Below are 26,908 nucleotides of genomic sequence, written 5' to 3' on the forward strand. Positions count from 1 at the left end.
TTCTGTTCTTGTAAGAAATTTTGGGTTTTTTTTTTCTTTCAAAATGTTCTTATTTTTTATTAGGGGTGATGTATAGGTACTGAAGCAGCACCAAGAAAGAAGGTTGCAGCGGCTTCTGCTTAAAAGGCAAATTGTAATGGTATGAGGTTTTGTTTTGTATGAAGCCATGTTTATGAGGAAACATTTAGTGATGAAGAGTGAAATTATGTTCTATTGGATGCTTTAGTTGTTATTTAGTTTCTATTTGAATGTAGTTGTCTTATATTTTGAACATTTATTGGAGCTAATGTTTGACCCTTAATTTCTTCATTGTCTTTTTTTTTTTTTTAACTTGATCAATGTTCTTGTTTCGTTAATTTAAATTCATTAATTTTTATATTTAGTTTTGAAGTTTAAATTTAATAGAAAATTTAATTTAATTAATATTTTTATTTATCCTTAAAGTATATAGTTTAAAGTTCAAATTTTAAAAATTAAACATAATATAATATTTATCATAGAAATAAATATCTTTTAATTAAAATAAAATTTTTTTAAAGGTCATGTTCTTTAGCAGCGTTTGTGAGAAAAGCGCCATTAAAGGTTCATTTTATAGTGGCGTTTGTAGGAAAAGTGTCGCTAAAAGTCATAACCTTTAGCGGTGCTTTTTCTACAAACGCCGCTGAAAGCACTAATTTTTAACGGTGCTTTGCTCACAAACTCTATTAGAAACCATGACTTTTAGCGACGCTTCCCCAACAAATTAGCGGCGTTTTTTTGGATAAACGCCACAAATATTTGCGGCATTTCTTATAATGGTGTTTTTTGCGGCGCTTGTAAAAACGCCGTAAATAGTTTTAGTGGCGCTTAAAAACGCGGCTAAAGGCTAAAAAAAGCGCCTCTAAAAGTCTGTTTTCTTGTAGTGAACTATGGTGAGTAAATATATTGTTCTCATGAATACTAAAAGTACTAGTAATTACCGTCTTTCTATTATTTAATTGAATAATTCGAGTAATTGATTAAAAATGAAAATTAACTAAATTAATTATTAATGAACACGACAAAGAACAAAATAGGAAAATAATTAATTAATAAACAAGAAGCGAAACAATACCTAAGAAAGAATTCACCTAGATTTCATTTGTCATTATCAATCTAAATCACGCAATTTCATTACTTAGTAACTTGATCCGTAGAAATCCATAAATTATTCTAATATCTATTTTGAGCATAAAAGCAACTGACTCTATGTTGATTAATAAAATTTCTTTCTAATTAAAACCCCTATTATCACATTAACTTGTGTTATGGATTCCCCTATTAGTTTGACTCTAATCCGATAGATTTATGTTGTCCTATTTCTAGGATTGCATGCAACTCCACTCAATTACGCAAGATCTACTCTTAACAGGTCTATTCAACCTCCGATTTAAGCACATCAAACATGAATCAATAATTTAGAAATATCAAACCAAGAATTATGCATACATAATTGAGAACAAGAAACTATCAAACCAAGAATTATGCATACATAATTGAGACAGAATCCATCATATGGTTTATCTCCCTAGGTATTTAGAAAATTAGTTTATGCATGAATATAAAAATATTCAAGACAAAGTATAATCGAAAGAAACAAAGAAACTTATGATGGCTTCCTAAGAAATCAATTATGAATCTTCAATCTTGACTGAAATCTACTTCACAATCGGCTTCAGTGTTATTTTTCGAGTTGTTTTCTTGAATATTCAATGATGACTCACTCCTATCTTCTTCTTTTTTTTTTCATATATACGTCTTAGAAAGCCCCCAAAAACCTAAAAATCGTGATTTTTTGTTGTTCGGTGTGAAATCCCATGAAATTGACACAACCTACCACACGCCCGTGTGGGTTACACAATTGTGTGGCCAAGCCATATGGAATGGTCCAGTGGCTACTACAACTTGCTCTGATATTCCAATTTTCGCTCTTTTTACTCCCAAGTGCTATATTAAACATTAAAACATGAATTTAAAGAATTAGAAGTATAAAATTCACAATCAACATTGAATAATCACCTAAAAGCGCATTAAGAATGATGTTAAAATATATTACTTTTAACACTTATCAATATTTAAAGGATTAGTTTTTATAATGTATGAGGATTAAATTTTAACAAATTAAAGTAAATGGATTATTTTCTTTAAATTTTAACAAATTAATATAAGTGGATTATTTTCTTAGTTTTTTATAAAGTAAAGAGGTAAATATTCATAATTAGACCTTTAAAACAAACTTAGCAATGCTACACATTGTATGATTATAGAAAACATATATGATCTGAAAAAATAATTAAAACATGAGAAAACTTAAAAACATAAACTTATCAAAATTTTCTAATTTGCCACATATAAATTGTTGAATTAATGATTTTATTAATTCTTTGCAAATGAATTTGATAAATGATTGATCTTGAAGTAAGTAATTTGATTATTGAGTTTAATAATATTAAATAATTTGACTAACTTTTATATTTGAAAACATAAAAGATCAAATTATGATAAATTAAAATAATGAACTAACTTCTAATTTCCATAAAATAGAAATATGAAATTCAAAATTATACCACAACCATTTCAAATTTAAAAAGGGTAAAAGTTACATTTGGCATCACCCTTTTTAAATTAAAATATTATAATTTAAATTTATTGTTTATTTATTTTTATTAAAATATTATTTTTATAGGTGGTGCTGTCTATCGGGTTGACGACACCTAATTTTATTGTAGAAAACATATCATTCTTGTAAATAATCTATAACATATCTCATTTTCACAAATAATTCTTTTTATATTATGAAGGTAAAAATCCCAAGACTACTCATGTCATTGAAATATTTAGTTTTAAATATATTATAAAGGGATGAAATTGAAACATGATCAATTTATTCACAATATCATAAATATTAATAGTTTCACAAAAATAAATATATTAAAATAATATTATTGAACTATTAGACTAAATTTCTTAAAATGCCGATTTTTAAGAAAAATTATCGATTAAGCCATTTTTTAAAAAATTACAGGATTAAGCCAATTTTACGAAAATGTTTCCAATAGAAAGCGTTTTCAACTAATTTACAAAAAAAAAAAAAAAGAACGCTTCAACATATTTGCAAAAAAATGCTTTTACCTGGAAGCGTGTTCTGTTTTTTATTTTATATTTTTTTTGTGCCACCTCTTGTGAGAATATAACTTACAAAATAGGTCTGTATATAGATCTCAAGTCTCATTTCCCTTGTTTTCTTAAGCGATGTGACATATAGGTTTATATAGACTCACAATCTATTTGTAGTTTGTTTCTAGACAATGCGAGAACGATATCCCACGTCGTTTAAGAAAACAAGGGAAATGAGACTTGGGGTCTATATAAAGACATGTTTTGTAAGTTTTATTTTCATAAGAGGTGACACAAAAAAAAATATTAAGGGTGATAACAAGATAAATTTGTATTTTTAATATATTTATTTTTGGCTAATTATCGGATAAAATGCTATTAAATTTGGATTTTTCTTATTAGGAATAAAGTTGGTATGTTGAATTCAAACTCTTACAAAGAAGGGTTAAATTGGAACAAAAAGCAAAGAAAATGACTTAATTGAAAGACTGAAGATACAAAGATGGCTAGATAAAAATTGAAGGGTTGAAGTTTTTTTTCAAAAAGTGACTAGATAAAGATTAGAGAATTTTTGATATTGTTACCACTCTATAAATAGTTTAAATTTGATTTTTAAAATTTAAATTATTTAATGATAGTATTTAAGACTATTTAGTGATAATATTTAGGAAAAATATCTAGTGGTTACAGCCAAGTAAACACACACTTTGCATTGGCATTTAATAAATTCTTTTCTTTTCTCCCCTTTCCCATGCCATTTTCATTCTGCAACATCTATTCTGTTTCCTTTTCTTTTCCTTTCAACCTTTTTTGGGCTCTTCCCCTTTCTATCATCCACAATTCCACACTATTTTAAAAGCATGATTTTTTCCATGATTAACTAAATCTTTTGGGTTGGAGTTGTTTGACGCACAGTTTGGGAGTCGAATCAGTCGTGCTGTGTTTGAATTCCTGCAAACAAATTGGTGTGTCTAGGTGGAAAAAACCAGTTGGATTCTGCAAGGGAGATAGAGATCGGATTTAAAATACCCACGCGGTTGAGGCCGTTGATTCGAGTTGGGTTTTTCAGATCGGAAGGTTGTCGAAATCTTAAGTTGTGAACACGTGTATTGCAGTTAGAAATTTGACAAGAGTTGGTTTGCAGGTCGCATCGGGATCGACTACATAAGGAAAAGTTGACGGTCGGGACATTCTTTGTCGCTATAACCAGCTTATTGCTTAGAAGGGAAAATCTATTTTAGGGATGGATTCAAGATTGGAGTACATCGAAGCTAAAGCTAAGCTTAAAAATATTTTATTTATCCATTTATTTTATTTTCTTAAATTTATTTTTTACATTTTCGAATCTGTTTTATTTTCATTTTATTACACTTCCTTATTTTATTATATTTATAAATTTAAACCCCCCATTTTTATTTTTAAGCATTATTACGCACAGGTCGTGGGCACGATTGTGACCGCAATAGCGATTATGGTCACGAAAAAAGACAAAATTAGACAGCTAATCGCTGTGGAGTTGACGTCTTGCTATCTCATCGTTATTTTTTCGTAAAATTTATATTTTTCGTAAAAAAATTAGAAGCATTTTCGTAAAATGAACCTAATATTGTAATTTTTAAAAATAGCTAATTTGATTTTTTTTAAAATTGACATTTTCAAAAATTTACTCGAACTATTTAACTGTGAATCAAATAAATAATTATTAATTATTTCAACTGTCAGTAATAATCAACCCATGCAAGTCAAGTTGCAAATAGAAATATATTACCATTATATTTAAAAAAATTATAATTATCTATGGTAAAATGCAAGTAGTAGATGACATATGAATAATTATTCAGATTATAAATAAAAAGATATATAAATTTATATTCTATTTAAATAAACAAAATGATAACATATGAATATTTCCTTTAAAATATGGAGAATTGTTGAGATTATCACATGCGCTTCTCCAATCGCAATTCCATCCACCACCTCTATTTCTTCCAAATAACCAAAATATGAAACCATCAAACCAAATATATATTTTGAATTTCAATAATTTATTCCTCAAATAAATATATTATAATTGGAATTTCCACTATTATTTATCAAATAAATAATTAGCATGCACGGGAGAAATTAAGTAATTGTAAATTAAAAATATTTACTGTTATAAATAATTTTAATTAATTAATATGCACAGGAGAAATTAAGTTTTTGCTAATTAAATATATTCTAATTGGAATTCCCACTGTTATTTTATAATCACATATTTACATTTTATAAATCACACCATCATCCCGTTAGCAATTAAATTTACTTCCAGAATAAATAGGTTAAAAATGGGAATCCTGAAATATATAAGAGTATTTTAAGTGCTTCTAGTTATTTCAACTTTCGAAATAATTAGGTTAAATTTTTAAAAAAATTAAAAAGATATAAAAAGAATATTATTACTAACGTAATACAATGAATTATAATTTTTAAACAATATTGTTAAAATTATTTTAATACACTTAAAAATAATGAATTTAAAATTAAAAAGGACAATAATTATAAAAATAAAATAATCATAAATTTGTAAGTATTGCTATTATCACAAAAAATGATAAAATAAAATTAAAAAAAAAACATATTTTTTCTTTCAAGTTTTATTCTCGTAAACAATTAAATTAACATATTTTTGTTAATATATTGATATCATTACTATTCATAAATTATTTTAAAATTTTGTAATATACAGTATCAGAATACAATTTTTACACTATTTTTACCATATGTAAAAATATTATTTAAAAATAAAACATTTCATTAAATAATATGTTTAAATTTATTTTCACATTATTAATTAAATTTAAAAATATTAAATAATTTATTATTACAAGAGTAAAAAAACTAATATATATAATATTTTAATTAATATATAGAATCATACCCTAGTTTTTGATATAGAGTTTTGATTCCATGACTTGTAGTTTGTAAAATATGTTAAAACCATTAATATATGATTTTGTAAGAAAGATTACTTTTTACAATGTGCGCGTCTCATTCATGAATTATTGATATGGAATTCACGAGCACAATACATCCATTCATTCACAATCCAAGAACTTGGATATATCCCTCAAAATACTTCCTTTTTTTTTACTGCTTAACTGCCTAGAACATTTGCATTTCTTGCTTTGCTCTTAGAGTTCAATTATGGCAGAAACGTTTCTGTTAGATATTGCACAAAGGGTTGTGGAGAAAATAGCCCATCTCTTCATGGAAGAAGTTGCCTTGGCCTTTAATGTTGAAAGCGACTTGAGAAAGCTCAAGGAAACCATGAGCAGCATTAAAGCTGTGCTGCTGGATGCTGAGCGGCAACAGCACCAGAATGAGAAGTTGCGCCTCTGTATGTGGAAGCTCAGAGACATCTTTTACGATGCTGAAGATGTTGATGATTTCAAGTGTGAAGCTCTCCGCAAACAGGCAATCATCCCAACATCAGCTTCAAGGTTCGATTTTTAGCTTCATGCTCTCTGCCTCTTTTCTTCTCTTTTAAAATGGGTCATAAAATCAAATCCATCAATCAGAGGCTAAACGAACTTGCCACTGTGAACAACTTTAATCTAGAACTAGGTACCGATAACCGGCATGTTTTTCACAGAGAAACTCACTCTTGTGTGAATTATTCTGATTTCATTGGTAGAGATGTAGATAAAGAGAATATTATTGATCTCTTGATGAAACCAAGTGAGGATCCAAACATCCCTGTCATTCCCATTGTTGGAATTGGGGGTTTAGGAAAAACCACTCTCACTCAATTGGTATACAATGATGATCGGGTTACCAGATGTTTCCCATTAAAGATATGGATCTGTGTCTCAGATGAATTTGATCTTTCTAGATTGCTCAAGCTCATTATTCACTCCATAAATAAGGGAGAGAAATGTGATAATTTAACGGTTGAAGCCTTGCAAATTTGTTTGAGAAGTCTTTTGAATGATAAGAAGTTTTTGCTGGTTCTCGATGATGTGTGGAATGAAAACCGTGCAAGATGGATTGAGTTAAGAGATATATTAGGATCAATGGATTATTTGTGTGGGAGCAAAATTATTGTGACCATTCGAAGTTTGAAGGTTGCCTTTATAATGAGTTCAATTCACCCTTATGAATTGAAAGGTCTCTCTTTATGAATTGAAAGGTCTCTCTTTTGAAGATTGTTTTGACTTTGTTTACAAAATGGGCATTTAATAATGAGGATGAGAGACAATATCCAAATCTAATGAGATCGGGAAAGAAATTGTGCAAAAGTGCAAAGGGGTTCCTTTGGCAGTGAGAACATTGGGAAGTCTATTGTTTTTGAAAACTGATAAATCTTATTGGATCTCTATAAGAGACAGTGAAATATGGATGTTTGAACAAAGTCAAAATGATATTTTACTAGTCTTGAAGTTGAGTTACAATCATTTGCCATCTCATTTGCAATGATGTCTTGTCCTTTTGTCATTGTACAAAAATGATGAGATCTATTATACTGATCAAGTTGTCTATCTTTGGATGGCAAATGGATTGCTTGGGCATCCAAAGCAAAAGCAAGATTGGGAGGACGTCGGTGATCAGTATTTGAATGATTTGATGTCAAGATGCCTCATCCAGATGAACCAACATTATGGCGATGTGTTTACCTTCAAAATGCGCGATCTAATACATGATCTTTCATTAGAAGTGTCCCAAAAAGAGTGTAAAATAGTGGATTGCCAAACAAAAACCATTGACGAAAATGTTCGACATTTATCATTTTGTGATGACAAGCAGATAAACGTGGCCCAAGTTTTTACTAAATTGAAAAATGTTAGCACAGTAGTGGTCCTAGAGGTTTCAAAGGAATCAAAGGCTATTCATGAATCTCTTGTAAGTCTTTGTGTCTCCAATTTTAAGTACATACCGGCACTTTTTCTACAGGGTTCACCATTGACTGCTTTACCGAATTCCATTGCTGCCTTAAAACACTTACGAGAACTTGACTTGACAAACTGTTGCAATATAAAGAAACTTCCGAGTTCTTTCTATAAGCTTCGAAGGTTACAATCACTAAGAATGAGAGGTGTTCCTTTGATGCAATTGCCTGTGAGCATTGAAAGCTTGATTGAGCTTAGATATCTAGAAATAACTATTAAAGCTAAGAAATTGAAAGGAAGTCGGTTAAGAAGTTGGACTTCACTTCAATGCTTGGTGTTGGTTGATTGCGACAATTTAGAATGTCTATCTAAGGAAATGAAGGGCCTCACCGAACTTTTACATCTAATACTTCACGGGTGTATGGAGTTGAATAACAGATACCATATAAACGGGCGTTTAGATTGGCAGGAATGGCTCCAAAAGAAAAGGAAGCCATTTGATGATCTATTTAAATAAAATTTGAGGTACGCAGCAATATTTTAATTTCTCTATCAAATTTTTATTTCATAATATATATATATATATATATATATATATTCTTTTTGAGTAAGGGCCTTTTCTTTACTTTCTTTAAAACTCCGAGTTTTAATTGAAAATGTTATCACAGGTATATGAAATATACATGATTTGTTGCTTCTACTCAAAATGAAAAGAGGTGAGCTTTTATTTACTGCCATAAAAATCTCCATTAACTATTATAATTCGGCTTTCTATAAGTTATAAGCCTATCCAATGATATTAATGCACCACAAAGTTGTTTTTTCTTGTCATCTATGCATAACATTCAAGTTGGCTACTATTTTTTTTTCTTTAATGTTGATGTTCCCTCTCGGAGAAGCTAATATCATATAATAACTTCTTGCAATTCCTCACAAACGAGAGAATATTAAGGTGGCATTATAATGGACATGTTGATTGGGATAGGGGAAAAATACTAAAATTTCATCAAATGCTGTCTGTAATCCAAAATGAAATTTCATAAAAAAAATTGCAATATGTTTTTTTCCCATTTTTTTGTAATTAATTAACGAATTGAGTAAAAAAAAATTGAGTTAGTTGAGTTGACACTATTTTATCATTCTAACTTGATTTAAAAAAATTTCAAACTAAGTTGAGTGAAATGAAATTTGAGTTGAATCAAATTGAGTTATATTGCTCGAATTAAATAAAAAATTAAACATATCAAAATAACATCTTGTTACAATATAAATAGTTCATGCTAGAGCATATAAATTTAAAATCATATATATTTGAAACTCTTTCAAAGTAAAATAAAATAAAAAAATATGACACTTTAGTTGGATAAACTTGAATTTTGTAATTTACTTGTTTAGCTCCTCAAGGATATCCTATGAGGGTAACACAGTTATGACAAGGTCAGTGGACGAGCTCTGAGTAGTTGTTTTCATAATGGTATGTCGTTGAGGAGAGCTCAAACTTGACACTATAGTAGAATAACTTCGTGACTAAATGAGTTTATAATTAATAGATGAAAAATCGAAACTTAATTATAAATCATTTGAGCCTCAAGTACATATGTCCAATTGGTCCTTCCGCTAGCTCGTTGAAACCAAAAAGGAATTGCATATTTGAATAGAAATGAATGGAATGAATAGAAAAAGAGAAATGAGAAACATTTAAGAATGATTATGGTTTTCTCCGAAATAGAGAAATCAAATCATTTGAAAATGAAAATGAACATGAAAACTTGCAATCCTATATATGACTACTTAAAAAATGATGGAAGAATGAGTTTATGTTTTTGGATTGTTTTGAAGCCTGAAAATAAAATAAATATTTCGATCATAGTGAACATGTTGAGTTGTGACACATTGAACGAATTTTCTCGAAATTTTATCAAGGGTAAAATTGTAAAAAAATTTACTAGGGTAAATTTGGGATGAAAAAATTATTTAATATGTAAATATTAAATTTTATTTTGGAAAATAGAAAAATTGAATCAGGTTGGATCATATTACAAAGTATTGGGTCAAAAATGCCTAGGAAGTACTCGTAATTGGACCCGATGTGAGAGAGACCCAAAACCCCTCATGTAAGGAGGTGGGACGACAAAACCCTAGTATCATTAACTAGGGTTGTCGCCCCCTATATCCTAGTTCAACTAGGATATCATTTTTCTAGTGGAAATAAACTTTTACAACTCTATAAGGGTTCTACCTTCTCTTCCTATAAATAAGTGGCACCGGTAGAGCTATGAACACAACTGCTCGCGTGATTTCGTGAGAGGTTTTAAATATTTATAATTAATCGTTCTTGAAACTAACTATTATCGTGATGTAGGCAAGTGTACCTATCGAACAGTAGTATATTTTAAGCAAGACCGGATTGTTGAACCCAAAGGAACTAAAAGTACTAGTAATGACTGTCTTTTTATTATCTAGCCTAAGAAGAAAGATGTTTTGTTTTAACTAACTAATTATCTAAACTAAGAACTCACAGAGAATAGAATTGGGGAATTGCTTTTGGGAAAATCAATTGAATTAAGACAATACCTAAGGAAAAATCCACCTAGACTGTACTTGTTATTCTAGCTCCGAATCGGACTATTTATTCATTTAACTTGTTCCGTAGAGATCCTTAAGTTATGTTATTATCCCTATTCAAGACTAATAACGTCTAATCCCTAGATTGAATAATTGATACCTTTCTCTAATTAACACCCTAGGGTTGCATTAACTCGATCTATGGATCCCCTTATTAGGTTTCACTCTAATCCGGCAAAATCTTGTCACCCTATGTTTAGGCGCGCAAACAACTCCGCTTAATTATGGAAAATGTACTCTTAGACAGGGTCTATTCCTCCTCTGAATAAGAGCTTATCTTGAATCAGTATCCTGGGATATCAAAACAAGAATTAAGAACACATAATTAAGAACAAGTTAAATATTTATCATACAATTCAAAAAATAATAACAAGATTCATCTTAGGTATCATTCCCCTTAGGTATTTAGGGGTTTTAGTTCATAACTAAATAAGAAACATCTCAAAATAATAAAGAATACAAAACATAAAGAAAACCCAAAATTCCTGAAAGGGAAATTGAGGAGAGATCTTCAGTTTTGATGATGAATCCGGCTTCTGAGATGGATCAATCGGCTTCCTCGGAGTAATTTCTTACTCTCTCCCTATGTGTCCCCCCTTTCTTCCTCTTCTAGGGTGTATTTATAGGCTTTGGAATGCCTAAGAGCCCTCAAAATTAGCCTTTTCCGAATTGGACTCAACTTGGCTCGGCAGGGACACTCTCGTGTGACACACCCGTGTGTGATTACTTCAGGCCGTGCTCGAGCTTGCCAAATGGACACGACCGTGTGGTCTGCCCGTGTGAGGAGGTCCAGGCCGTGTTGATTTCGTACTTTGGCCCATTTTCTTTGTTTTTGGTCCATTTCTCGTTCCTTTCGTTCTCCTATGCTCTCTTAAGTATAAAACATGAAATTAAAGTATTAGGAGCGTCGAATTCACCAATTCTAATGGGAAATCATCCATAAAATGTGTTAAACATGGGGTAAAAATATGTATAAATTACGGTTTATCAAATACCCCCACACTTAAGCATTTACTTGTCCTCAAGCAAAATTCTCAACTCATAATCAAAATATATTCTTCTCAACTTATAATTTCTATTGATAATATCTCAAAATAATCCATAGGTAATCATACATTGAGAATTCAACTAAAAGAACATAAAAGTTTCAAACATTCCAAGTTGAGTATTTAATCATGCAAACATAGATGTCTCCCCTCATCTAAGTAATTACCTTTGATTTAGAATATCACAGATTTTCACATCCTCACTAAAGATTCACTCAAATCACTCGAGGTGTTTAAGGAAAATAAATAAAGCACTCAATAGTTAATAATGAAAAGTCATTACCATAGGCTTGTATGAAAATCAAATCTCCACCACTATAATTTAAGATGATACATCAATCAAAAGGTCTTTAAAGGGCTGTAATGAGGCTTGGTTAGGGGGTGTGGTCACAAGTTGAAAGAAAGGGTTAGAATCGAGATTGAGTTGAAAAATTACCTAACTAGAAAAATATTTAATCATCACTTCGTACAACATAACTCCTTCTCTAACTATGGAATTTAAATACTGAAGCTTACAAACAGAAGATCACTACTAATATGTATACATGTTTTTTTTTTAAGAACAAGTTAAATAACATAGACTAACTATTAAGAACAAGACATAGCTAAGCAATTTATTCAACTCAAATCTCGACAAAAATAGGGATTAATTTAGGGGATTTCAACAATAATGGGTTAAGGGTTAATATTAAGGGTAATATAAGAAATGGCTTGTTAGGCTCAAGGGGGTTTACTAGGGGTTAATCGTAGAGGTAGGCTTTTCATGGAATGAGTGGGTTAATCCTAAGTGCCTTAATCAATTTGACATATCAAATCAAATGGTGTGGTCTTGACATGCATAATAAAGCAAGTTCTAGAATAACAGTTCAATACTGGTGCACTCAAAGCAATAATAAAAGTGAGCATGAAAGAATTAATAGATGCTCAAAAGGCTCAAGAATCTCACAAAAATTATGGCTTTTTGATGTTTAAAACTTGTGAATTCTAACTCAAAATAATACCTAAACTTTGGGGAAACAACCTAAAATTTTAAATTATTAAAAATCAACTTATCATGCTTGATTCTCTAATGTCTTGAGGTTTAAACAATCAATGCATAAATGCCTATGTTTTAATTCAAGATATATCAATCAATGTCATAAATTAATCAAAATTTATCCTAAATACGATATAAGAGCTTTCCAAGAGAACAAGGCAGTCATTTAGGGATTTTTCCGATAATGAAGTAAATACCTCCTCACACTTAAGATGTACATTACCCTCAATGTACAAAGATAGATATTAGAATATAAAAATAAGATAGGGAGAAAAGTGAAACTTCCTGTATGATGAATTCCTCGAACTGGAGTTTTGGAGAGTAATCGGTGCGAGAGTGGAGGAGGATACTCTGGCGGTGGTAGAGGTTCATTAGTCCATATGTCTTGCTCCAAAAGAATATTATATCTAGTGGTAGCTATGGTCGTGGTCGATCAGGACATGGCAGTCTTGGAGAACCTTTCCCAAAATATTTCATGCTAACATCTTTCACAAAAGTTGTTTATAAGACACCCAAGACTCATTTTCTTCCATAAAAACTCAGAAAACATTACAAATCCTTTCATGGAAAAACCCTAAACTCTTAATCATTTTGCAAAACAGTACCCTCATTTGAAAGCTTATACTTTAAGGGTCTCAAAAGTACAAAAATGTTCAAGAAAAACCATAAAAATCACTTACTTGTGAAGGCTTAAAGTTGCTGAAATTTCAAGCTCTTAAAACCCCATTTCTTGCTGAAAATTTCAGTTGAGAAGAAAGAATAGATGAAAATGATGAAGGCTAGGCACTTAGGGTATTATTATATTACACCTTATGTCATCAACATACCTAATGTTGACTTTTCAGCATTTTTACCTCCCATGGCCAGCCAAGCTATCCCAATAGGGTCTAATTGCCCTTTAAAGATCTCCAATTTTTATTCTCTAGCTATTTGACACTTTTAGCTATCAATTTAGGACTTTTGTATTTTATGCGATTTAGTCATTTTTCCTAATTGGTCTCGCAAATGTTAAAATTACTTCACCAAATTTTCCATTCATATAATCATGCTAGAACATCAAAATAATAATAAAATAATTTATTCAACTTCAGATTTGTGGTCCCGAGACCACTATTCTGACTAGCCACAAAATCGGGTTGTTATAAAAACTTTTTGATACAGCATGCATTAAACGAGCAAGAAAACCAAAACCAACAGCTAAAAGTCCATATAGTCCAGAAAATACAAACTCTCAAATCATAACGCCAAACTTAAATAAAACTGTAAATAAATAAAATAAAACAGTTTTTGGCGAGTGGTCACTGTCGAGTCATCCGCTGCACCGATCCGCCTAAGACTATGGATTACCTATATAGAATAGACAGGAAAGAGTGTGTTTATGTAAACTCAGTGTGCAACCCTACAGAATTAGGCATGCACATAACCAAAAATCAGAACCAGACAAATACAGAATAGGGCTTAAGCCCATTACAAATACAGATACAGATACAGATACAGATGTACAAACCAGAGTTAGAATCAGATATCCTACCCTTATCCTTTACATACCATCTTTGACCATCCCTACACACTATGTTGTATCGACGCGGCACATAACAGATATAATGCAGCCATGCTGCTAGATAATAGGCACAAAATGCCTTTCAGAACACTTCCTCCATTATACATCATCCTATCCCCAATATCAGATAAAATAACATACATCCAGAGTTAACAAATAAATCATCCTTAACATGCTTTTATAAACAGATAACAGATATACAAATATAAGCATGCTCATAACCATATTTTAGTCTAACATATCACTTAGTTTCAGGGTTAGATAGCATTTATTGACCCTACGGTAGGCCCACAGTCGATTAGGACGGCCGGTGTGACCTTACGAAATATCCTAGTATAATGGGCCCACATACCCGTGTGGCCTATGAGCCTAGATTGGCCTTGTTGGTGTGAGCCACACGACCTAGCCCAATAATTGACATGCCCGTGTGTCATGTCCGTGTGGGCCTACATGCCTAACTTGGCCTAGCCTGTGTAGCTCACACGGTTACACTCGAGCCATCATACTGTCGTGTGCTGAGCATGGCCATGCCTTCGTTGATCACACGGTCGTGTCCTCTCACACGGCCTATCACACGGGCGACCACAAGCCCGTGTGGCGTCGACAGTGTCCTTTTTGGCTTTTGTCGAAACTTCATTTTCTGTATTTCGAGTACCCACCTGGTATCATTTCGATGCGAAACCACTCTCAAGCCTCCAGAAACTTAAAAACCGACAAACCAACGCTTAGAGTCAGACTTAATTCATGACTAAATTGTAACTACGAAACCAATACCAAAGTCCAACACTTACTCTAATACCACAACGATTTTGATTACCGCTCTGCAAGAAGAGAGTCCTGCTCCTCATGATTTACTGCTGTCAACACAGAAATTGAGGTTCCATCCGTCAAATTGGAAAAACGAGTATTTCAACATACAAATAGAATCTTACTTACCACACTAAGGAGAAATCGAAGATACCCCAAAATGAGGTTGACGATGAATCAAAACAGAGAAGAATCAAAAGAAAGAAAATGAATAGCAGAGGAAAACAGAAGAAGGAGTTGACGTCAGAAAAATAATTGGAAAAGAAACCGAAATTTTAAGAAAAAAAAAAAAAGAGAAGATATGGTACACATCCCCTAATTTTCTCCCACTATCACCACAACTCAACCACTTTGGGAATCCAACCCAACCGAAACTCTTACACGCATCTGAGCAAAAATAATACCCACGTTCACGCATGGATTCGAACACAGGACCTCCAACACGCCAACACCCTTATCACTTGAACCAGCAGGCTCATTCTAATATGAAATTACAAAAAATTAAATATAAGCCCACTGAACAAAGATAGGGCTTAATTCCAAAAAATAACCAAAATTTGCTAAAGCTAAGGCTTTAACTCAAGACCTCATACACACCCCCAGAACACTTAATCATTGAAGCAGATACACAGTTGTGTCAAACAATTATAAAAATAGAAATAGAAATATTGGGGCGTTACAATAACCCTAATATATAACTTTTGCACATTAACCCTAATTTCTAATCAGCGGTCATCAATTAAAAATTAGTTACTAGAGTATCTACACATATTTGGCCCATATTTTATTTAATTAATAAAGTCCAATAAACCTCAACCAAATTAAAGTACTTTTAATTTGGGCTAATCTTTTGTGATAGTAAATAATAAGATATAATTACTTTTATTATATATGTGATGTTCATATTTTCTAACAAGGACCACTTTAGGAACTGCTACACCAACTCCATCCTTATGCAAGATTTGCAGAACTTCATCAAAAGGAATATTGAAACAATGTAGCTCCAAACTATTTCCTCTTGCTAAATTCACCATTGCATCTGTAGATTGATTTCCTTCTCTATAAGTACACGTAACATGTACTTCTTATCCTTATTGTAGCAGCTACTAGATTACCTGGACTAAAACATTAGCTGGCAGTTCATTTAGAATTTTTCCATTTAACTTGATTGCCACTAACCTATCAATTTCAAGAACTTGTCTCGCTCCCATCGACCAAAGCATGTTGAGTTCGTCGAAAACTCCCCATAATTCCATTTTTGTTTCTATAGTTTAGAATCCTTTCTTATGTCTTCATGAACTTATTCAAAGAATAATTCATTATGAATCAACTGTTAAAGATGTGATTTGGACTTAACGCAATCACCATGCTATAACCTCACCCCTATACATTTAACTAGATTCACTCTTCAACTTAGTTTTCGTTCCTGAAAGTTTAGGTATAAACTGGATAAAAAAAATTTGTTTACAAACAATTTGCACTCCAAAATATTAGTGTAATGAACAAAATAGTTCTCTCTAAATCTTGTACCTAAAACACTAAACAAGTCTTCAATATATGAATCTTAAACTAGTATGGTCCCATCATGCCATTAAAATTGTGCACAATTGAGTACTTGGTATGGCATGGAATGGAAGAGATTCTCCTCACTTTTAAGTTTTTCAAATTTGGTATTTTTTAAATAAATAGATCATACTAGTTCTCCATTAAAAATGTGCTCACTTATTTGAAATTCATCATCAATTATAGTCTAGCTGATTGCTACTCAAAAAGATATAAATAATAATAATCCAGATAATTAAGTCAAAATATGACAAGTAATAAAACAAGTTGCACAAGACCAAATACAAGGTGGATTATAACTAACGATGCAACCATTAATATTAATATTATTTTCTATTTTTCTAATAATATTAGTTTCTTTTGCTCTCAATCCATGATAATAATAAAAAGAGTAAAGGGAAAAAAAGCAAAAGAAGAAAAGTGATTAAACAAAAACAAGTAATAATATTCAAAAGAAAGCAAAGTGGTGTTTGAGCCCCACGCCCCACTATGCTGCTTCTTTTATTCCTTTATTTATTTATTTTCCTATCATACTTCTTCACCTGCTTTCCTATTAAAAAAAAAAAAAAGGAAAGAGAAAGCGAGTAGAAGGAAAACAAAGATAACACGTGATACACTTTTTAAAAAGAATTTTGATATATTATTAACTTATATTATACAAATTTTAAAATATTTATATATCTAATCTGTGTTTATCATATTTAATTATTTTAATATAATATTATCACGTCCATCGGAGACTGAAACATATCTTGTATTATAGGATTTAATCCTTATGTGTTTAGTAAAACAAGATTATCAACCTTTAGGGCATAAAATATTAACAAGGAAAGGGATAAAATCTCAAAATATTGCTCCAAAAGGAATTCATTTAAATGTATATAAAACATAAACAAAAATAAAATATAACCGAATATATCATAATTCAAATATTACATCTTTAAATAGAGAATTGGTACTATATATAAAATCCTCATTTATTTAATTTTTAATTTATATTTAAAAATTATATTATTAATTTAAATTTATTTTAATTGAACAAATAATATGACATTGGTTCAAGTTTAATGGTTAGAGGTTATGCTTTATTTAAATCATTATCGTTAAAGTGATTACATACTTCCACTAATTATCTAATATATTTATTATTTAATTAAAACTAAAATTATCACTTTTTCTTACAGTTTATAAAATTAGAAGAAAAATATGTGGGAGTCAATTGACATTAGCCACAAATGCAATTAGTTGCCTGTTATTTTTTGAATTTGGGGTTGAATTGAATAAAAATAGAAATACAGGTGTTTTCTAGTAATGACAATTTTAAGTAAGAAAAAAAACAAACATGCGAGTCACTTTCAGGAATTGTTGATACTGGAAGTCAAGTCAATGTAAAATATATATTCGCTGATGCACAATCCGAGATTTGCGCAAAGCAACTTGGATATATTGCTCAAAAGAAATCATTTTTGACTGCTTCATTCATTGCCTTGCTTTCCCTATAACAATTGCATTTCCTGCTTTGCTCTTAGTGTTCAATTATGGCAGAAACGTTTCTGTTAGATATTGCACAAAGGGTTGTGGAGAAAATAGCCCATCTCTCCATGGAAGAAGTTGCCTTGGCCTTTAAAGTCGAAAGCGACTTGAGAAAGCTCAAGGAAACCATGAGCAGCATTAAAGCTGTGCTGCTGAATGCTGAGCGGCAACAGCACCAGAATGAGAAGTTGCGCCTCTATGTGGAAGCTCAGAGACATCTTTTACGATGATGAAGATGTTGTTGATGATTTCAAGTGTGAAGCTCTCCGCAAACAGGTGGTCAATCATCCCAACATCAGCTTCAAGGTTCGATTTTTAGCTTCATGCTCTCTGCCTCTTTCCTTCTCTTTTAAAATGGGTCATAAAATCAAATCCATCAATCAGAGGCTAAACGAACTTGCCATTGAGTGGAACAACTTTAATCTAGGACAAGGTACCGACAACCGGCATGTTTTTCACAGAGAAACTCACTCTTGTGTGCATTCTTCTGATGTCATTGGTAAAGATGTGGATAAAGAGAATATTATTGATCTCTTGATGAAACCAAGTGAGGATCCAAACATCACTGTCATTCCCATTGTTGGAATTTGGGGTTTAGGAAAAACCACTCTCACTCAATTGGTATACAAAGATGATCGGGTTACCGGATGTTTCCCATTAAAGATATGGATATGTGTCTCAGATGAATTTGATCTTTCTAGATTGCCCAAGCTCATCATTCACTCCATAAATAAGGGACAGAAATGTGATAATTTAACGGTTGAAGCTTTGCAAATTTGTTTGAGAAGTCTTTTGAATGATAAGAAGTTTTTGCTGGTTCTCGATGATGAAACCGTGCGAAGTCAAGAGATATATTGGGATCAATGGATTATTTGTGTGGAAGCAAAATCATTGTGACCACTCGAAGTTTGAAGGTTGCCTTTATAATGAGTTCAATTCACCCTTACGAATTGAAACGTCTCCCTTTTAAAGATTGCTTGACTTTGTTTACAAAATGAGCATTTAATAATAAGGATGAGAAACAATATCCAAATCTAATGAAAATCCGGAAAGAAATTGTACAAAAGTGAAAAGGGGTTCCTTTGGCAGTGAGAACACTGGGAAGCCTATTTGTTTCTGAAAACTGATGAATCTTATTGGATCTCTATAAGAGACAGTGAAATATGGATGCTTGAATAAAGTGAAAATGATATTTTACCAGTGTTGAAGTTGAGTTACAATCATTTGCCATCCCATTTGCAACAATGTCTTGCATTTTTGTCATTGTACAAAAAGGATGAGATCTATTGTAGTGATCAAGTCGTCTATCTTTGAATGGCAAATGGACTGCTTGAGCACCCAAAGCAAAAGCAAGACTGGGAGGACGTTGGTGATCAATATTTGAATGAATTGATATCAAGGTGCCTCACCCAAATGAACCAAGATTATGGCGATGTGTTTACCTTCAAAATGCACGATCTAATACATGATCTTGCATTAGAAGTGTCCCAAAAAGAGTTTAAAATAGTGAATTGCCAAACAAAAACCATTGACGAAAATGTTCGACATTTATCATTTTGTGATGACAAGCAGATAAACGTTGCTCAAGTTTTTACTAAATTGAAAAATGTTCGAACAGTAATGGTCCAAGAGGTTTCAAAGGAATCAAAGGCTATTCATGAATCTCTTGTAAGTCTCTGTGTCTCCAATTTTAAGTACATACGGGCACTTTGTCTACAGGATTCACCATTGGCAACTTTACCGAATTCCATTGGTGCCTTAAAACACTTACGAGAACTTGACTTGACCAACTGTTGCAATATAAAGAAACTTCCAAGTTCTTTCTATAAGCTTCGAAGGTTACAATCATTAAGAATGAGGGGTGCTCCTTTGATGCAATTGCCTGTGAGCATGGAAAGCTTGATTGAGCTTAGATATCTAGAAATAACTATTAAAGATAAGAAATTGAAAGGAAGTCGATTAAGAAATTGGACTTCACTTCAATGCTTGGTGTTGGTTGATTGTGACAATTTAGAATGTCTATCCAAAAAAATGAAATGCCTCACCGGACTTTCGCATCTAATACTTTACGGGTGTACGGAGTTGAGTAACAGATACTATATAAATGGGCGTTTAGATTGGCAGGAATGGCTTAAAAACGACTGTTTAAGAGATGGACTATTCAAATAAAATTTGAGGTATGCAGCCATACTTTAATTTCTGTATGTACAAGCCTTTTCTTTACTTTCTTTAAAAAGCCGAGATTTAATTGAAAATGTTATCAGGTATATACATGATTTGGAGGTTGCTTCTACTCAAAATAATAAGTGGTGAGCTTTTATTTACTGCCATAAATATGACAAACTTCTTTTTTCTTGTCATCTTTACTTAACATTCAAGTTGCCTATTATTAGTTTTTCTTTAATATTGATTTTCCCTCTTTGAGAAGCTAATATCATATACTAACTTCTTGCAATTCCTCACAAACAAGGGAATATTAAGGTGGCACTATAATGGACATGTTGATTGGGAAAGGGGAAAATACTAAAATTTCAGAAATTTCATAAAAAAAAAAAAACTTGCAATATGGTTTTTGTTTCCCTTTTTTTGTAATTAAATATAAAGAAAAAAAAATGGTGGGGATTTATACATTGATTGCACCTATAATTAAGGATGAGTGTGTTATTTAATCGAGCGAAAAATTTCGAGTTAGTCAAGTTGATGAATCTTATTTTATCATTGTAATTCAATTTAATTTTTTAAATCAAATTAAGTGAAATAAAATTTAATTGAATAAAATGTGAAGATGAATAAATTAGTAAAGCTATAGAAATTATTTACTTTATTTGCATTTTGATTTCAAATTATGAGTTTAAGTTCTAATAAGTCTGCACTTCTTGCTTCACATATTCCAAATTTTAATGGCTCGATGTTATGTATTGTATTTTTTTAAAAAAATTGTAATATTTTTGTGTTAAGACTTAAAGTATTATGCATACTATATATATACTATATATATTCTACTTAATTTATATATTTTAATTTTTGTCTGTCTTTATTATCACTTATTTTTATATTACACATTTATGAACAGTTTAATAATGTATTTATTTTTCTAAATTGGTCAAATTTTGCTATTAATCCCTATATTATTTTTCAATTGTAAAACTAATCTGTGTATTTTGATTTTATCAAGTTTAGTTCTTGTACCTTTTGAATTTTAAATTTTTGTCTTAACCTAATTGGTAGCAATTAAATTGGTTTGGTTAAATTCTACAATTAGTTATGTACTTGACTATAAAGGGGTAGATTTAGTGTTTATTCTTCAAGTTGATAATTTTAGTCCTTATTTTATTTTAAGTTTAAAAATATTGACTTGACACAAATGACAACTGCTAAATTCATTAATTACTTTTTAGTAATATATTACAATAGCAAACTTCATTACATATTGCTGCATAAGATTTGGAAATAACATAACTCAATTCAATGAATTTAGTAGCTGTAGTTTCTAAAGACTAAAATTTGAAATTTTGAAAATATAAAAACTAAAATGATCAAATTAAAGTACATGGACTACACCTACATAGTCCAGGGACTAATATCAAAATTTAATCTTAGAAATATAATATACTCTCTTTTGATTCTTTTGAAAGTAATAGGAGTAATTTGAATACTTTAAAATATTTTAGTTAATTATTTTATTATTTCTATTATTTTTTATTTTCTTTTATTTTTATTGGAATTATATACTTTATGTCTATCAATGCTTTTTGTTACATTTTAGTACTTCTTTATTTTTTGTTATTTTTTCTTAGTATTTTTAAATAATTTTGATAAAGTTGAATATATCAAGTGACGTCAAATTATTATACAGATTTTTTCCATAGAAGACTCTTATAATCAACTAATTTTATCTATTGTAGCATGGTTAGTCATACTAGACCACATTGTTATAAGATGCTGAAAGATTTGAGATGGGGAAATGTTAGAAGACAAGTTTTAACTTAGCCAAGATACAACCAAAAACAAATATGGACGATGAAAAATCAATGGTTGATAGATGCACAAGTGAAATGTGAAGTGACAACTTATGCAACAACTTTTGAAAATCAACATGAAGATGTTTCTACTCTCTTAAGATCTCATGATAAAGAACTTTATTGTTCCACGACTTACATCTCCCACATACGAAATTGATGATGAGTTAGTATCCATTGCACTACTTACTGAAACATCTTATTGAGGGGAGTGTCTTGATGCTACAACTAAGGGGGAGTGTGCTAATGGTATTACTATAGGGGAATTTCTCTTTTCCATTCTTATTGTTATTATTTGTTTTGTATATTCTTGATGTTGCTTACATGTTATCACTTTTTATGGTTGATAAAACTTCAACTTATGGAGATGGTTATTCAATTGCAATTGCCTAATGTTCCTTTGGATTTTTGTCCAAAACAGGGTGATAGAATAAACTGAGTTTGAGGGGAACTTGGAACTTGTTGTTGATATTTGTGTTAAATTTATTAGTTGAAGAATTGGTTGCATTGCTTTAGGTCAAAAATAACAAAGAGGAAGATTGCTGACCTAAACTTTTAAAGTGGTTGTTTATGTGCCAAGGGAAGTGCCCACTTCCTCAATCACTACGCCAGGCACATAACTAGACTTATTTGTTAGCATGTTTGACCAAAATATTTTGATGATTTGGTTGCATCTTTTTGAGGATCTTGTGTAGCCAATCTCATGTTTATCATTAGGGAAAAGATTGAATCAATCAAGATTATTTTTCAAAGATTCTTATGTGGTCTACTTACCTATTATATTAAGATATGAAATCCATAAAGATATGAGTTGAGTTAATCATCTTTTGTATCCTTACATTAAAGATAATTGCTTTGATGAGATTTGGCAGATCATGATGGATTAAAGGTTAACTTGCTCTAAATAGTGAAGACAAGTGCTTTTTTTTAAGTGGCTATCGAAGTGCCAAAGAAATTGGCCACTTCCGCTAGCACATCGACAAGTAACTTGCCTTATTTGGAGCTGAAAATATTTTCAACCAAATCAGTTAGGCATTGACTTAAATGATCCTGTGGACGTGTGTTGGCTCTTATTTGATTATCCATCTTGTGGTCCAACAAATATTTTAAGATTCGATCAGATTTGATCAAGCAATCGAATCTTGTGAAATATGGAAATTGAATCGGGATAGATTAGAATACTTATCTTGATGATCTCTTATTTGTTCTAGACTCTATTAGGATATTTTTAAAGTCTTTTTATGAGGTTATTTTAATGGGATATTGATTGTAATTTATCTTTATCTTAGAAAGCCCTTAACTCTTATATATTTAAGGCTTGTTTAAGTTAGAACTATGTAGAGTGAGTACTCATCAGTTCATAGAGGAACGTCGTTTTGTAAATGCATTTGAGATTACAAACTAAGTTCTTAAAGAGAGGATTTAATGGTGAGAGTTTTAGCCTTTGAGATACAAGAGTAAGGATTTTTTACTAGGATGTGTTAGAAATAGGTTCAGTGGTTATATTTGTTTCAAAAATAGTGGATTCATCTCACTAAGTTAGGTTTCATAGACGTAAGGAAATTAAACTGCATAATCAATTTGTTGTCCCCTATTTTTTTTTTTTGTAGTGCTTGCAGAAGTGCCAACTTCCCCAACCACTACTGTAACACATTTCGCCTAACCAAATCACCGAGTTCAAGCTACAGGATGCTACAGTCTTTTCCAAAGCAACTTCCATCAAATTTAGAATAAAATAATCATTACAAATAAGCATTCATGGAAATAACAATATTACAAACATTGGATATCATGAACAACCTTTCTCGGGTCTTATATAAACATTGACTGCTCTAAAGTTAACCTGAGACCAAACGACGATCAAGTTGCAACATTTTCAAATTTTAAGGTTGATGTCACGACGTGAATGAATTCCTTGTCGCAACGTGGCATACTGACTTGGCTTCATTGTAACGATGGGGTTTCTCGTCACGTAGTGGCCTGAAGTCTAGAGCTCATCGTGATGACCATCGTTTGACGTTGTGACGTAACATATTGTTTTAGTAAAAAATACATAAAATAATACTTGTCTCGTACCATTAACCAAACCGATCAATGATACGATTCAATACCCATCTTCCATAACTTAAAACAACATCAAGGACAAGCCAAACACTTAATATTTCCTACCAATCATATCATTACCAAGTCAAAACAAGATTAAATTAATATGAGTTCAACTATGGCCAATTTTGTCTAAGTGTCATCTAAACCAACAAAATACCAACTTACCTACGTCAAATTCATATCCAATTATGCCAATTCATTTGCCACAAGCAAAACTCAAATCATTTGCCAAAGCCTATGTAACAACCTATTTTTTAGTGGTGTCGAAAATAGTGATTTTGATGCCACAAATCCAAAAAGTGAGTTTGTAAATATTACCATTTGATATTTACGAGTTCAATAAAATATTATAATAAAATTTGATTTGATAATTTATGTTATTTGAATGAATACTTAGGACTAAGTGGTAAACCCTTAAAGTCAAGTGGTTTTAGAATAAAAGGTTTCGGGACCCTATTTCTATAAATCAAGCAATATTTATGATGTGTTATTAGGGTTGCTGTAACAGCCCAGTTTTAGCTAAATCGGAACTGGTTTTGAGACCATAATTCTGAGATCATAAAATTATTTTAATATTGTTTTTGGTGTTTACAGTATGTGAATTTATATGTGTGAAAATTTAGTGAGTTAATTTTATCGTTTAATAGCTCAATTTGAGAAAAAGGACTAAATTGCGTAAAATGCGAAAGTTGCATTCTATATGATAAAGGTGTCTATTTGTCATGGCTTATTAAATGGATGGTCCTTATGTTGTAATTTGACCCTTGATTGTAACGCCCCGTACCCGAGACCGTTGCCGGAGTCGAACACGAGGTGTTAACGGACTTAATTCATTTATATACACAAATTATTTTTTTAAAATTTCCAGTCAAGCTGGCTAACTGCGTCATAGTCACCTCAAAAATCATATCTCGAGTTAAAAAACTCGAAAACTGATTCTGTAAATTTTTCCTGAAACTAGACTCATATATCCATCTACAAATTTTTTTCTAGAATTTTTGGTCATGCCAATTAGTACAGTTTATTAGTTAAAGTCTCCCCTGTTTCAGGGTTTGACTACTCTGACCTTCATGCATTACGACTTAGATATCTCCCTGTACAGGACTCCAATACATGTGCCGTTTGTTTCTAATGAAACTAGACTCAAAAATTAATCTGTAAATATAAGTCATGACTTCTAATTATCTCTGGTTAATTTATGGTGAATTTCCAAAGTAAGAACAAGGGATCCAGTAATTGCTCTGGCCCTGTTTCACGAAAACTTAAACATCTCATAAAATACGGCTCATATGGTCGTTTCGCTTCTTCCTTATGAAAATAGACTCATCAAGATTCAATTACATAATTTATTCATTATTTAATTACATTCCTACTATTTTTAGTGATTTTTCAAACTCACATCACTGCTGCTGTCAGCATCTATTTTAAGGCAAATCTCACCTATTTCATAGTTTCCATGATTCAACTAGCCATTTGACATTCATAGCACCAAATATGATCGTGATTAACCATTCCAATGGCTAATCATTGCCAAGCAATTCCACACCTCTCAATAACCATATATATACAAAATGATTATAACGCTATGCTCAAAATATATAAGCCATTTTCGCATGGCCAACCGAATATATACATTACCAAAAGGTACTTAATTAACAACAAGGTCAGTCCTATACATGCCTCTATCAAAGTTCAACTAAAAGAGTACCAAAAGGGCTTAGATAGTGTGGACGACTTCGACTTTGACAATCCCGAGTCCGATAGCTGACGAACAAAATTTATAAAACAGAGAATTAAAGAAACGGAGTAAGCATTTAATGCTTAGTAAGTTTTGAGTAATGAAATTATTGACGACTAAAGTATAGCGTTCATATGACTAAATGAATAATTTCATATATGCATGTTCTCAAAATCATACTTACTTCACGCTTCAACCATTATATTCATACACAGGGAATCAAACCTAACTAGAGGCCGGAAGCTCGTTAATCAATTGAGCGAATACTATTTGAAAGGATTCAACCTTTCCGATACATATACGGAACATACCTTATCGTTTGGATTTTATGAGCGTGTTAATTGAAATTATTACAGCAAGATCACTCATTTCCAAACCCAAGTACCTTCGGGAATTAGCCGGATATAGCAACTCGCACAAATGCCTTCGGGTCTTAGCCCGAATATAGTCACTAGCACAAATGCCTTCGGGACTTAGCCCGGATATAGTCACTAGCATAAATGCATTCGGGACATAGCCCGGATATAGTCACTAGCACAAAGGCCTTCGGGACTTAGCCCGGATATAGTCACTAGCACAAAGGCCTTCGGGACTTAGCCCGGATATCATCCGAATAATCATGCACATATATCAATAAGTCATAACACATCTATATTTCATTTTCATACTAGAATTCAAACACAAGACATTTATCAACCATTACCATTTTCGGCTCAATAGCCACATACAAAGAACATGATTTCGATTTGCTTTATAACATGATCTCTATACGCATTCGGCTGCCCATCATATGTATGAACTAATTACCTCAATATATAACTCAAATAGAATCATTATATCACCGTTTATTTGTTATGCTTCTATGTCATGA

At 31.4% G+C, this 26,908-nt stretch overlaps 3 protein-coding genes and 1 long non-coding RNA gene across 4 annotated transcripts; all 4 read left to right on the plus strand.

Annotated features, from left to right (window-relative positions):
- The first annotated feature begins 6,138 nt into the window (after positions 1-6,138).
- On the plus strand, positions 6,139-8,919 carry LOC108488350 (putative disease resistance protein RGA3). Its single transcript, XM_017792636.2, has 2 exons — positions 6,139-8,528; positions 8,672-8,919. The coding sequence occupies exon 1, from the start codon at positions 7,663-7,665 to the stop codon at positions 8,518-8,520; it is 858 nt and encodes a 285-aa protein (XP_017648125.1). The 5' UTR covers positions 6,139-7,662; the 3' UTR covers positions 8,521-8,528; positions 8,672-8,919.
- On the plus strand, positions 6,322-7,298 carry LOC128279342 (putative disease resistance protein RGA1). Its single transcript, XM_053024543.1, has 2 exons — positions 6,322-6,617; positions 6,770-7,298. The coding sequence occupies exons 1-2, from the start codon at positions 6,322-6,324 to the stop codon at positions 7,296-7,298; spliced, it is 825 nt and encodes a 274-aa protein (XP_052880503.1).
- A 10,569-nt stretch (positions 8,920-19,488) lies between the features above and the next one.
- Positions 19,489-20,343, plus strand: LOC108488111 (putative disease resistance protein RGA3). The gene has a single exon (XM_017792418.1). It carries the CDS (start codon positions 19,489-19,491, stop codon positions 20,341-20,343), a length of 855 nt encoding a protein of 284 aa, XP_017647907.1.
- A 68-nt stretch (positions 20,344-20,411) lies between these two features.
- On the plus strand, positions 20,412-23,013 carry LOC128286418 (uncharacterized). The gene is made up of 2 exons (XR_008276973.1): positions 20,412-20,483; positions 22,080-23,013. It is a non-coding gene; the product is annotated as an uncharacterized LOC128286418 (long non-coding RNA).
- Positions 23,014-26,908: the final 3,895 nt, after the last annotated feature.

Source organism: Gossypium arboreum, chromosome 13, assembly GCF_025698485.1.
Source record: "Gossypium arboreum isolate Shixiya-1 chromosome 13, ASM2569848v2, whole genome shotgun sequence".
NCBI classification, from domain to species: Eukaryota; Viridiplantae; Streptophyta; class Magnoliopsida; order Malvales; family Malvaceae; genus Gossypium; species Gossypium arboreum.

Excerpts from the sequence above, each read along its gene's own strand:
- LOC128279342 (XM_053024543.1), top strand. The coding sequence starts at position 6,322 with ATGGCAGAAACGTTTCTGTTAGATATTGCACAAAGGGTTGTGGAGAAA. Across the intron at positions 6,618-6,769 it reads ATCCCAACATCAGCTTCAAG|AGAAACTCACTCTTGTGTGA; the intron begins GTTCGATTTTTA and ends TGTTTTTCACAG.
- LOC108488350 (XM_017792636.2), top strand. The coding sequence starts at position 7,663 with ATGGCAAATGGATTGCTTGGGCATCCAAAGCAAAAGCAAGATTGGGAG.
- LOC108488111 (XM_017792418.1), top strand. The coding sequence starts at position 19,489 with ATGGCAAATGGACTGCTTGAGCACCCAAAGCAAAAGCAAGACTGGGAG.